Genomic DNA, 14143 nt, shown 5'->3' with positions numbered 1-14143 from the left:
AGTTCGGATTAAGCTCATCTGCTAAATAAAAAGGACATTTTAAACATAAAAATGAGTAATTATTCCCACATTTCTGTGTTAAAATGTTTTTTTATCAGGTTGGTGTAATATTCTGGTATTAAATATCTGGTATTCAGTAACTGTGGGTGAAACTTATTGAAATTAACATTAATAAAGGCTTTCAAACATCTTACATCATATAACTCAAACACAAATGTACTTACACATTTTTTTCTATTAATCATTTGACCAGCAGGGGGCAACAATGAGCGCCTGTCTACTTCCGTAAGCGTCACGTTGTTACTTAGCATCATGGCGGCTGTGGAACAAACACGAGGATTCGAGTTAACGCAAAAATAGTGTTTTAGCCTAAAAAAAACCCCTCATAAATGTTAATTTAGAGTCTTTTTGTATTAATATAATTTAAAATGAGCGACTTGTCGTCCGTGGGCCTGTCGGACTGGCTGGTGAAGCAATGTAAACAGCTGGGGCTCAACAAACCCACTCCGGTTCAGGAAAACTGCATCCCACCCATCCTGGAAGGTAACGGCTCTTCTGTTTAAGTGGAGGATAAAAAGCTGCATTTAGCCCACATTTTACCAGCTCGCTTTATGTGTTTATGGTTTTAAAGTAAAAAATAAATTACATTAAGCTCTTTTTAAGCTGAATCTACAATCTGCTTTCCCAAAATGTTCAACAGATAGACGAACATGCACTAATAGCACAAGTACATTGAGATTTACTGAAATTATTTGTTTAGATAGTTTTAATGTCCACATTTTATCACGTTTAAACTACAAATTTGGGTGTATTTTGTTGCATTTTATAGACCAGAGATCTACATCTTTGCCTCTCAGTCCAGCGGCTTGACCTTCAACTTATAATTTTTGATAAATATCTAGTTCAGGAGATATTTTGTCATTTTTAAGGAAGGTAATTTTCTATCAGTTTTTAGGTTTTAAAATAAAGAAAAACAGAAAACCTTCACAGGAAAGTTTCCGTATGTGGGATGTTGAAACAAATGAAAATTTAAAAAATGCACTTTATAACTTAATGACAAAAAAATTAGATCTAAAACAATATACAGTATTTTTGATGTAATGTTTATATATCTGTCTGTCTATGGTTGTGATTGTAATGTGATAAAATGTAAAGCTTTATAAACTTGAGGTTTCTGGTATTAAGATGGATTTGTCTTTTATTTTAGTGACGGCTTGTTTAACACAGAATCTTATTTTTGGTTTGTCAGTTTAAAAAGTTATACAAGTTTAAAACAAATAACTGATCATAATCATTTGTTTAATACACTTATTAATTCTTAGAGAAGAAAATGGCCCTCAGTTTTTAGCCTTTTCAGCAGGACCTTGTTCTGGTTCTGACCCAGATCCGTTTCTCCTCTCAGGGCGCGACTGCATGGGCTGCGCCAAGACGGGAAGTGGGAAAACGGCGGCCTTCGTGTTGCCGGTGCTGCAGAAACTGTCGGAGGAGCCGTACGGCATCTTCTGCCTGGTTCTCACTCCCACCAGGTCAGAGGTCACAGATTCACATCCAGTTATCACAGAAGTCTTGTCTCAGCATATAAATAGCATTTATAATTGAAGTTTTCAAAATACAAACACAAAGGTTATTGTCTTGACATTTCACTCTGAATAAAGCCACTGAGAGAAAAACAGTTGAATAGAAATATGAATAATAATTAAACAAAAATGGGGCAAAAATGTCTTTTTCAACCAAAAACTCAGTGGAACGAAGTTAAATTAAACCCCACAGTAAATAAAAACATGATGTTGGTGCTTGACACAGATTCATAGAGATTTGCTTCATTTAGGAACCTTTCATGCAGGATTTATAATAATTTAAATCCACTCACAGTTTATAAACGGAGGGATCAGATTTCACCAACCGGCCCTTTGTCTGCTTGCCACTGATGGAAAAAAGCTGAAAGATTACGAGTGAACTCTCTGTCTTTTTGCTGCGCAGTTACATGTCTGTTGCTTTGCCCCTTAATGTTTTTGTAAATATTTATGTACTCAGATTTGGATCTTGGTTTCTAAATTATTTAACTGCTAGATATTTATTTTAAAATAAATATTTTCAAATGATGAGCATCACTGCAGTATTGTTGAACTTGTTTAGAGGTTAAATAATATCGCTTTTATTCAGACGTGACTCTACAGAGGAATGTCCCAGAGCTGAACATGTTTTGTAATATTCATGCCTAAATTTTCAATTCCTTACTTCATATTTTATTTATTATTCCAATGTCACTAGTTTTAGCTCTAGATGCTTTTCCAGGCTGAGATTTAATGGCCTTAGCGTCGCTGATGTGAAAATGTGACATGTATCTTTTAAGACTTTTATGCAAAATTCACGATTTGCATGTTATTTTACTTCCATTTGGGTTTCTGCTGCTTCTAAAAACAGCATAAGAGCTTTAAAAGAAAACCTCAGATGTTTTTTGACAATAAGTTAACGTTTTTCAGTTTCTGGAAAATGAGCCGTTTCAAAAACCGTCAGAGGTACCCTGTTACCTAGCAACCGCAGCAGAGCTTCAGCACATTTTGTCAGCTGTTTTTACCACTAGATGCGTTGTACAATGGCTGCTGGAAAATTGAAGTGTTTTGTTGTTGACTTACCATCCAGAAACGACTTTCTGAATTCTTGTTTGTGCAGGAGGATCTACTTCTACTTTTCAAAGATGTACAGTTGCATAATTTGCCCACCCAGTAGCACCTTATTGGGATTTAAAGTGACAAGACGCCTTAAAAGAGAAAATAGGCAGAACTGAGCTGATTAAAATCTCATTATCTAAGAATGATTTTGTGCAAAAAATGTAACGAACATGTTTGGTATCGCCCATAGACTAATCCCATACGTCACCATTAAAGCAATAAAATCTCTACAGATTCTCTATTTCTGAGTTGTTTTTTTAAAAGCTTGTCATGTGATGTCACGCAGGGAGCTGGCCTATCAGATTGCAGAGCAGTTCAGAGTCCTGGGCAAACCTCTGGGTCTGAGAGACTGCATCGTCGTCGGAGGAATGGGTAACTACGTTTAGCGTCGCGTCAGAACCGGCCGCATCAGAATTCAGCATCGCTTGATTTCTGTGTTTAAATGAAGAGAAAGAAACGTTTACAGGATAAAGTGGAAAATGTTGCTTCCAGTTTAATTTCTGCCTTGTTGTGAGTGACTGGTTTCCTGTGTGGTGCCGTCTGGACAGACATGGTGAGCCAGGCCGTGGAGCTGTCCAACCAGCCTCATGTTGTCGTGGCAACGCCGGGTCGGCTGGCCGACCACATCCGCAGCTCCGACACCTTCAACATGAGAAAGATCAAGTTCTTGGTGAGAAAAAAAATAAATATAAATATTTTATCACTGATGGAACAAAGATTTAAATCTGTTGCAATTAATGAACCAATTAATTAATTGCATGAAAAACAGAAAGGAGCTCAATAATTTACATTCTGATTATTAATATTTTTTAAAGGGCAGTTTTGTTTACGGAGTATTTATTTTATTTATGGTTTCAGATGTATGCTTTATTTCTGATATATCATCCGATTATTTGATTTATTGCTCTTGAAGCTGAAGTCAGAAACACGTAAACCTGAAGTTAAAGTTCCTGAAGCAGTTTTGTTTTTGCCGACTGCCCACTTGTGACTCTTTTTGTGCTTTATTGTGTTTTTCTGTCAGATTTTGGACGAAGCAGACCGGCTGCTGGAGCAGGGCTGCACCGACTTCACCAAAGACCTGGAGGTGATCCTGAGCGTCTTGCCGGCCAAACGCCAGACGCTGCTGTTCAGCGCCACGCTCACCGACACCCTGCAGGAGCTGAAGAGCATCGCCATGAACAAGCCCTTCTTCTGGGAGAGCACGTCCGAGTGAGTCAACCCCATAATTATCATCGTCTAGAACCGCCGGCTCTGCCAAGCAAAGTCCAACTTTATCAGTTAAAGTTCCCAGCTCAGGAGACGTTGGGAGATGAAACCTGGAAACTTTTGAGTCAAATTTAATGAAAATATTCCAGAAAAATTGCTGAAATTTGGAGGTAAAAAGTGTTGGCTCAGCACAGCTGAATGCAAGCTTTGTAAGTTTCTATTTGTAAAAGGAAATTAGTATCATGTATTATTTTCCCTCCACTTCACAAATATGGACCAGTTTGTTTTGGTCTGTCATGTAAAAAAAATCCTGCTGAATACTTTGACATTTTTTTTTAGCTGTAATTGAATTTAAACAGGAGTTGAGAGAGAAAACTGCTATTATTCTTTCACTTTTTGTAAACTCATGAATTGTCATTGTTTTTAATAAGGCTTCAGCTTTTGATTATTTCTGTAATCAATCATTCGGACAATTAATCAGATAAAAAAAATTACCACATTCTGCAGTTTTTCTATTTTTAAAATATTAGGAATATATAAAAATGCAAATGAATTGAAATAATTCAATTTCTTTCCAAAATAAACATTTTGTTGCCTGAAATGAATGAAAACAGCTTTCTGTTGGTGAAAGCTTAATCTTTTGTAGCAAAGCATAAAAAATACTTTTAATATCAAGACTGCATTGACTAAATATGGATACATTGTAGAACTGATCTTTGATTGTTTTGATTAACTGATCAATAACTGGAAAGGCGCTTAAGATTTTTTTTTTACAGAATTTGAACCAGATCAAGTTAAAACTTCAGAACTTTTTGGTATATTTACAGACAAAAAGTTTTAAAAAGAAAAAGTGTATATTTTATGAACAGTTTTTGCTCTGGCTGTTTTTCTCTGAGTCTGTTTACTCCGATTAACAGTTAATCAACTACTAAATAAGTTTTATTTTAATAATCGATTAATTGTTGTTGATATTATTGTTGGTGTGAGGACGCGCACAGTGGAGGAGCTGGATCAGAGGTACATCCTGACTCCAGAGAAGGTGAAGGACGCGTATCTGGTCCATCTGATCCAGACATTCACAGACCAGCATGACGACTGGTCCATCATCATCTTCACCAACACCTGCAAGTAAGGAGCCACAAACATGCCGAGTTTAATTATCTTCCCTTTGTGATCTATAGGTTTATATGAGGTGCTAAAAAAAAGTAAATTCTACTTACTTTGTACAAAGTAGTTCACAAAAAGCATTCTGAAATTAAATAAGTGCAACTTTCTTCTTAATATTCTGCAATCTGGCTTTATGGATCAAATAAACCTTAAATGTGGAATAATTGTTGTGAGGAGTTAAAACTTTTGTTTTCACTCTTTAAATAAAAAGCATAAAACTCACTTACTAAACAAATGCAATCAGGTTTGATGATTGTTTATTTTATTTTATGAGTTTGTCGATTGACTCAACTGAAATTCCTTGAAGATGTTTTATAAAAATATACAAGAAAGATGTTTCTGTTTGGGTTTTGATGAAGGTATCTGTTACCATTGGAAGGAATTTAAATATTGTTTATTTCTGTATTTGTTTTGTCTAATTCTTTTTCCTTTTCTTGTTTTCTAATTTGTGTATGAATAAGTTAAAAATAAATAAATAATAATTAAAAGTGCATTGATCAGGTAGAGAAAAATCAATCATTAAATAAATTTTTTTTTTTTAGGAGCTGCCAGATTCTCACGATGATGCTGCAGGCGTTCAACTTTCCTACAGTCTGCCTGCACTCCATGATGAAACAGGTGAGACTGATCAGAAGAATTGATTAGAAACGTCAGTAATGACGTCAACGACTAACTTCATCCAAAGCAGCATGTTCTGATCAGTTACACTGCAAAAAAATCTACTTTTTTAACAAGTATTTTTGATCTAGTTTCTAGTGCAAATATATTAGTGACCTGAAATAAGACAAAATTTACCTACAAATGATTTTTTGGCAACATATAGGAGCTTGATTTCAGTCAATAATTCCTTAATATTGATGAAAAAGCCGTAATACCTCTGGCAGATTATTTCACTGGTGAGTAAAAACATCTCCCAATGGAACTACAACTTTTTCAATAAAATTAAGGCATTATTTACTGAAAACACGCTCTTATGTCTTGCTAAAATGTCACTTTTATGTTTGTATCATTTTAAGTGTTTTAGGTTATTTGCACTAGAAACTAAACCAAAAATATTTGGTAAGATTTTGTGTTTTCGCAGTGTACTCTTGCCCGAGAAATGATCATTTAAAATAAATGGTGGCCATTTTGTTTCTACAGAAACAACGATTCGCCAACCTGGCCAAGTTCAAGGCCAGCGTCTATAAAATCCTGATCGCGACGGATGTGGCTGCCAGGTGAGTTATCGTAGATTGGACTCGTTTCAGACGGTTATCGGGTTTGTTCTGATGGTTTCTGTTTGCTCCGACTTCAGGGGTTTGGATATTCCAACAGTCCAGGTCGTCATCAACCATAACACCCCAGGAATTCCCAAGATCTACATCCACAGAGTCGGGAGAACAGCGAGAGCAGGTAGCAGGCTGGTTTACGCTAACATCATGGCGGCCATGTTTAATCCACTCTGAATTGATTGATTTGGTGAATAAATGTCACTTTTGATTTTTCTCTTTGTAGGGAGGAACGGAGTGTCAATCACACTGGTGACGCAGTACGACATCCATCTGGTGCATTCGATCGAGGAGCAGACCAGTAAGTCTGAACGTTATAAAATAAAACTAGTAAAATAAAAACAGTAATGGGGGGAAAACTATAACTAACTGAAACTGTACTGCACGTTTATAAAACTAGCTAGAATGTGCTGAAATTACAGATATAATATCCTCCTTATGTGTGTTTCTGAATTTATTTATCAGCCTTTTGAACTGATGGGAATTTTGTTTCTTCCAACACAAGCAGTTGTCGGCAAATTACGGCTCTTCCTAGTCCCCAAAATGCCGACAGCGAAAGTTGGAATAAAATGAGTCAGTTGTTGTTCAACAATAATTGAATACATGTTTTTGAAAATGGTATCTTCTGTTGAGTATTTATTACCCAATTGATGTATATATAATCAAAATATAATACTTAAGTTAACTTAGGTGCAGAATTCAAAAAGGTCAAAGTATGAAAAAACTAAAATTACTACTATAACTAATAATTGCTAATCTAGCTTGATAAATCAATCATTGACTGGAGGCCAGTTCAGGCAGATTTTATTTTATTTATTTTTTCTGCAGAGACGAAGCTGAAGGAATATCCCATGGAGGAGAAAGAAGTCTTGAAGATCCTCACACAGGTCAACGTGACTCGGCGGGAGTGTGAAATTGTACGTTCTTCTCTTCGCATTAAGGATTTATGTATTTTGTCATCTAAAAATAAAAACAAAAACATCCTCTAGTTGTTGCTTCATTGGCAGCCATGATGTAAAAATGTGAATTTATTTAAAATTCTGTTACAGAGGCTGGAATCGACGGACTTTGATGAGAAAAAGGAGATTAACAAGCGGAAACAGCTGATCCTGGAGGGGAAGGTGACTAACGGCTGCACATATCACAGATTAATTCATTTATTAGTTATATAGTTCAGAAAGAGACGTGTTGATTTAAGTATGGTTTAAAGTTAATAAAAAATTACCTTTAGCAATAACTATTTCCCATATTACAAGTTAAAATGTCTTGGTCCACTGGCAGATTATTTCATTTGTAACTAGTACTTTTTAAAATGAATATTAAGAAATTATTTACTTAAAACAAACTCCTATTTCATGCTGAAAAGTTACTTGTAAGCTAGTTTTAAATTATTTTAAGTGTATTAAGATATTTGTGATAGAAACTACACCAAAAATACTTAGATTTTGTTTTTGCAGTGTAGTGACTGTAGCCACAGTACATGTTTTGCTTTACAATTCCTGCACATAATAAATCAATAACAATATATATATATATTACAATAGAAATGTGATCAGTGTTGGTAGATAGTACATCTGATAGAATGTACTCATTCCAATCAGAACCGCACAGCATTCTGGGGGATGTAGGCAGAGGAAAGGCTTTAACCACTCATCCCCTCTCAGCCTGTAGAATAACTTGTGGTTACCTAGCAACGAGAGTAACTTACAGTTTTGTCAAGTTCCTACTGCTGTTCTTGTGGACATTGAAACTATTTTCAATTTTAACTTTAATAAATGGTTAGTTTAAGCCAGTGAACTTTCTAATTTAAGCTACTGGTGGCTCACAAAATTTATCAAATGGTAAAATTTTATTTAACCAGGTGAGTTATTAAAAACTAATTTAGGATTATTTTTTTTTTAGTTTTACCTACTAAAAAATAAATTTATTAAATTTATATCTTTAAAAGATCCAAAACATAAAAAGGCCTCCAGACTGTTGCCTTATTAAAAGAGTCAGTTTCCAAATTTCTGGGTCATGAATTGTTTTCTATTTTGTTGGCCCAACAAAATAATTTCAAGGGTCACAAATGGCCCCCGGACCACACTTTAAACACCCCAGGCTTAAGAGAAATATTTTATTTATTTGCATATTGTGCCTGTTAAACTAAAATTCCTCAGTGTAAATAAGACGGAGGGATCTTTCATTTACCGCCTTCTCTGTTGTTGAGTGTTGATGGAAACTGAATCCATTAGTTTTAAAGTTCCTGCCGTTGATTTGCGACCTCTCTGCCGTGGCAGGACCCGGACCTGGAGGCCAAGAGGAAGGCCGAGCTGCAGAAGATCCGGAGCCAGAAGAAGAAATTCAAGCAGAAAATCCAGGAGAGCATTCAGAGACAGAAACACGGACAACTGAAGAAGAGAAAACAGACCAAGAACAAAAAGGCAGAGCTGACCGCACCATAAGAGCTGCCTCTTGTATATATATATATATATATATGTTTCTATATGCAAATAAAGTTCATGTCACTGAAGCTCAAATCGACTACCTTTATTGATTCAGTTACCAAGGGAAACACCGTCTTGTGATAAAACAGCACTGCAAAGAATATCCACTGCTTCAAACGCTATTTACATCACATTAAATCCACGAATTTAATCTCTGAACTCAAATATTCAGATCGGATGCAGATGTTTGAGCAAATCTACTGAACCACTTCTAAAATAAAAATCACTGCGCGTTTCAACCGACCGCCGCTCCGATGATGGAAAAACTACAAAACTATATTAGGGCAGCGTTTTCCATTAAAGCTATCAACATGTTAGGCCTTCAGTGGAGCGGGTTAAAATAATTTATAGCACAAATGAGAGCCGGATGTCAACAAAAACTCTGAGTTAAACATCATCTACCCGGAACAGGATTGTCATGTCTGCAGAAGTGAGAAGCAGGTGAGGACTACATTCTTACAGGAAGTGTTGCTTACAAAACTACAATCCCATCGGACAGTTTGAGGAGAATACAAAAGTCCAGGTGAGGGAAGGAAAACGGCATCTGCCTCCTTCCTGTAGTCAGCAAAATGCTACAAAAGAGAAATCTTTGTAGAAATGGGCCAAAAAAACAACACCACCCGCTGATCATGATGCACACAGCAGCAACTGATTGAACAACAAAAAGGCCCTCAGATCTCCGGGAAGCTAAAACGTCATAAATCTCCAAAAAGGAATAAAATACATAAAGCAAGCAGAACAGCTCTGGACAAATCAAAACGCCACTGAAGGTAAAATAAACTCGACCAGCCTGTTTTTACTCCACAGAGAAGGAAGGTGGCTTTTAGTCAAGACCAACATCAACCTCGCTGATTCAACAAAAACTCCTTTCTGTGGCGGCCATCTTGCTCTAAGGGGTCGTCAAATGCTGGTAGTTCAACTTCTAACTACATTCATGGCTGTGCTGCAGCTTTTTATCTGAAGGTTGAATGGTTTTAGGCACTGATTAGTATTTGTATCTTTTAATTCATCCCACCGTCATCTGATCAGAGCTAACGGCGTTCCTGCTGATCAGGAAGTTTTTAAATTATAGGATTAATCTCATCCCCAATTACGGTAGTTTGGCCGAACAGCCACACCTTTTCTTTATAAATATTTTGTTTCTGAACTGGTTTCTCCCTCAGCCACCTTCCTTTTCTACCTCTCAGTGGTTCGATTGCCTCGTCGTTTCCCTCCACACTTATTCCACTCCCAACTCAAGCGGGGATTCGTTCATTGGGTGTGGGAAAAAAAACACTTTCCGCTCCGAGGAACCCCTCAGCACAAAGCGTTTAAGCATTCGCCAATCTAAGCACACAGAGTACAGTCAAAAATAAAATAAAATAAATCTGGTCATGAAGCGAACGCCAACAACCCCCCCCCCCACTGTCGTGAGATTACAGTAGGAAAAAAAAGCCTTAAGCTGAAACATCAAATGACACCGAGCCAAATATTTACTGCTGGTCATGTTTTGATAGTTTCACCAACTATTATTTTTCGATGCAATTTTGTGCTCTGTGGTAAGAAAGGTATTCAGAGAAGAAAAACTGTCCCGTGGCGATCACCACGTCGGTCGGCGGGATTTGCGTCTCATGCCTGCCTGAAGTCCGCGCGCCGCGTCCGCCGCCGCCTCGCTGGAGACCTTGTGACGGCGCCGGCGGTTCCCGAGGCAAACGAAGGCATTTCGACGTCAGACTGGAGTGTTCCTGCGTCCTCTGAGAGGGAGAGTCGACTGCTGCTTCCTGCGGAGGCTACCGAGGAGTCCGGGCCCGGCGGGGTGTCCTCCCCCGTCGAGCCGAATCGTTTTTAATTCTCTGGGACGTTGAGGCAGGTTGGCGGTCAGCCCGCCTTCAGGTGAGGTCGGGGGGAGAGAGTGTCGTTTTGTTTCTGACAGTTTCTGTCCAAATTTTTAGAGTTCTTCAAAATTCCACTGATTGGCTTTGATCCTGGAGCGTTTCCCAGAAGCTGCGGGTGTGGACGGCCGGGGTTGGGGTTTGGGGGAGCGGAGCCTCTTGGATTCTCAGGAGAGACCGCGGATCTCTCGTCTGTTTCCCTCAGCAGCCCGACCTGATGCCGCCAGATCCTCGACTTTCCTCCTTCACTCAGCACGGACGTCGCCTCTCGCTCGCTCGCTCGCTCACGCGGCCTCTTTCCGTCTCGCTGCCCGTCTGTTAGCGCTCTCTCCTCCTCCTCCTTCTTCCCTCCCATTCTCTCGCTGGTCATCGGTTTGGTTTCGCTATCCCGTCGCTTTCACTTGGTGGTGCTTCGGATGTAGCAGAGGAAAACAGGTATCCATTTTATGTTTTTATTATTTCCCGGATTAAAAAGCTGATGAACTAAGCTCAGCTCAAGCCTAGCTCCCTTCTTCAGGCAACCTGGAACACAGAAAGCCGCTTTTCAGATTGACTTTTGCTTACTATGTATTTAAAGCTGCAGAGTGTAATATAAAATATATTTTAAAATATCATGTTGTTGTAGTACGGTAAGAGATAGATAATCAGTGGAGGGAAAAGGAAAAAACTATGAAGCTCCTCTGTCTCCTCCCAGTGCTAACTGGAAACAACCAATCAGAGACTGGAGGCGGGTCTTAACGCTGTCAATCATTCCTCTCTCTCCCCTCTGGTCTCTGATAGCAGCTAGCATAGCCTGTTGTGAATGCTCAGGCTAGTTAGCATAGCCACCGATTGCAGCAGATAAATGGTTTTCCTGCCATACTAAGCTGTTCCTCTGCCATTAGCACATTGAACAGCGAGTACGTGAGGATGATTGACAGCTCTAAGACGCCTCTGGGTCTGATTGGTTGTGTTTGGTCAGCACATTTCTTCAGACAGCAACATTAGCACAAGGAGGATGTGGAGGAGATCGATCTTTTCACAGATCATCTTTCTCACATTTTTTTAATCAACGTAACAAACTGCAGCTTTAAAGTTTATTTTGTGTCTTGATTAATACTAAACCAAAAATAAAAACATTAATCCTCAGGTAATCACTTTAAGTGCAAAAATGCAACATTTTCAGGGGAATAAAAATCTACTCCAACCAAGCCCCCAAAATTTTAAATTCTAATCGACCGCACAAAAAGAAATCATCAGTTAATTTTACATTTACTCAGCTCACTCTGATATTAAAATGTGTTAAATGAACTGAAGATAATAAATAAGGTACCAAAACTTGTATAAAATTAGTAACTTTGGTTGAGTTGGTTAAATATTAAATCATTAATTTTTGTAGTAAATTGTTTTATATTTTCTGATTTTGAGTCCATGACATGATTTACACCGAGTGGCTGGTTAACTGCATGATAGCTAAAACTGATCAAGAAAAAAAAAATCCTGCAACACGGAATAATTGATATTAGCTTTAAACATTTTATATATTTAATTATTCATATATTTTCCAAATTAATTACAGATCTTTGTATATTCAGGATGGACCATTATTAAAACTTAATACTGATATCAGATATTAATACTATCCCTGTCACGGTAAGAAATAAATCAGGTAATTTTACAAAAGGCAGCTGAGAATTTGCAATACTTTTCTTGTGTCGCATCTCAATTTATTTAAAATATCACAATTAACCATTTCTCTAGTTGTTCCTTCACTGATTGATTCGCTAACTGATTAAATAAATGCGTTAGTGAGCGAACCGTAGCTACTTACACTTTAATACTGTGACAGTCCAGTCACCCCGCCATGCTGGTACGCACGTTCACCCTGGTAAGTCGAGTCCTGGGACAAAGCTACATCGATCTGGGACTTGAACTCGTCGCCCAGGTAGCTATCCTGCAGAAGAAGAAGAAGAAGACAGGAAGCATCAGAAACACACAAATCAAACTAACTTCCTAAACATCAGCATGATTTGTTTTAAGGTTAATGGAAAACACATTTCCCAGATAACGAGGAGAAAAGTTACTTTCAATAACTTTTCAACAAAGTTATTGCAAACTTTAAGTTTCAATAACTTAACTTAAAACCTGTTTGGTTTATTGAATTTGTAAACTGAAATTCAACTGAATTTATCCAAACGTCACAAAAATAAAAATAAATGACCAAAAATAAAGAAAAAAACCCTCAAGTTTAGATATTCTCTGTAATAAAAGGTAGATGTGGTTAAATCCTGAGTATCTGTGTGTTACCTGGGACAACTCTGGCTGGGAGAGGCCAGGTTGGCTCATCTGAGAGGGCTGGCTCATGGAGATGTAACCCTGAGTCAGCGGCCCCTGGGAGAAGGACTGGGAAGCCCCGTCCTGGCTGGCCTGGCTGTTGGGCCCGTTGCCGTGGTGAGCCGAGCCGCGGACCCGCTGCCTTCCTCCACGTCCAGGTTTACCCTTCATGGCACCGCGGCCTGAAGACGAAGGAAGAAACACAGAGGTGAGAAAAAAATAAAATCTACAAAACACAACCGAGTATCCAAATAAATTATATTTATACCAGAAACAAAAAGCCATCAGGAAGTAACAGATGACATTCACAAACACCATGTTGTCATAGTTGATTTAGTTCAGGGGAGGCAAACTCATTTTTATTTTGGGCCATATCAAAAATACGAATGTTCTTAAAGGGCTGCTTGTGCCAGAATATATTAAAACTGTTAAAATATCAATAAATAGCTGTTCTTCCAGGATTTTGTGATTGTTTTAGTGGGGTGTTTCAGAAAAAACTTGCAGATTTTGTGGTGGCAGTTTAAAATGTTTGTAAGGATTTTTTGCAATATTTGTGCTAATGTATTATGTTAAATGTGACTTTTTATTAATCACCGTATCACTCATGGACTATAACTCCACATCATAAGGCTGAGACAGCAGTCACTTAAAATCAATGTTTTTGACCAATTTTGAGAAAACTAGCAGTAAAATCAGTAAAAATGTGGAGATTTGTTGGTTTTGTGTGAATTTTGCAGATTTGTGAAAAACTGGAGAGACTTATTAATCTAATTTAGAGTCTAAAGGACCATTTAAAAAGCAACGGCGGGCCAGATTTGGCCCCCGGGCCTTGAGTTTGACACGTGTGCTCTAGTTCGATTGGTGAGGTGTGAATGTGTCAGTGAACTCCGGTGTGGTTAGAGTGCAAGCAGACCAGAGACCGCTCTAAAAGCAAGAAGTGGACTATAGCACAGGGCATTCTGGGTAAATACAGCCAAAACAAACGTGAGAGTCTAGTGGTAGCGGGAGAAGTAGCTTGTGTTTTTTTTTTTTTACCAAAGACAAAAGAGAAATTATACAACCACTAAAATCTGACGATATTTTTATTTACATTTCATGAAGAAAGTTGCTCAGAAATCTGCCTTCTGAGGCTTTTGAGTTGTTTCCTTCAGTTATTATTG

The 14143-nt window shown here is 37.9% G+C and overlaps 2 protein-coding genes across 4 annotated transcripts in view; one reads left to right on the top strand and one right to left on the bottom strand.

Annotated features, from left to right (window-relative positions):
- Positions 1-283: 283 nt before the first annotated feature.
- On the top strand, positions 284-8832 carry ddx49 (DEAD (Asp-Glu-Ala-Asp) box polypeptide 49). Its single transcript, XM_032571015.1, has 13 exons — positions 284-543; positions 1403-1526; positions 2959-3044; positions 3221-3342; positions 3694-3881; positions 4866-5006; positions 5588-5663; positions 6186-6262; positions 6340-6437; positions 6540-6614; positions 7142-7230; positions 7363-7434; positions 8593-8832. The coding sequence occupies exons 1-13, from the start codon at positions 429-431 to the stop codon at positions 8755-8757; spliced, it is 1428 nt and encodes a 475-aa protein (XP_032426906.1). The 5' UTR covers positions 284-428; the 3' UTR covers positions 8758-8832.
- The window catches only part of LOC116725133 (regulator of nonsense transcripts 1), a 22433-nt gene continuing 17117 nt past the window's right edge, over positions 8828-14143 (bottom strand). For 2 of the 3 annotated variants that reach the window (XM_032571012.1, XM_032571014.1), the window contains exons 22-24: positions 12957-13165; positions 12481-12603; positions 8828-11192 (exon numbers count right to left, since the gene is read on the bottom strand). In XM_032571012.1, coding sequence (XP_032426903.1) covers positions 12484-12603; positions 12957-13165 — 329 coding nt within the window. In that variant the 3' untranslated portion in view covers positions 8828-11192; positions 12481-12483. The remainder of the gene's footprint in view (positions 11193-12480; positions 12604-12956; positions 13166-14143) is intronic. The other variant, XM_032571013.1, reaches the window with a different exon arrangement.

The sequence above is a fragment of the Xiphophorus hellerii genome, chromosome 9 (genome assembly GCF_003331165.1).
Source record: "Xiphophorus hellerii strain 12219 chromosome 9, Xiphophorus_hellerii-4.1, whole genome shotgun sequence".
In the NCBI taxonomy this organism is placed as follows: Eukaryota; Metazoa; Chordata; class Actinopteri; order Cyprinodontiformes; family Poeciliidae; genus Xiphophorus; species Xiphophorus hellerii.
This window is presented reverse-complemented; position numbering and strand designations above follow the sequence as displayed.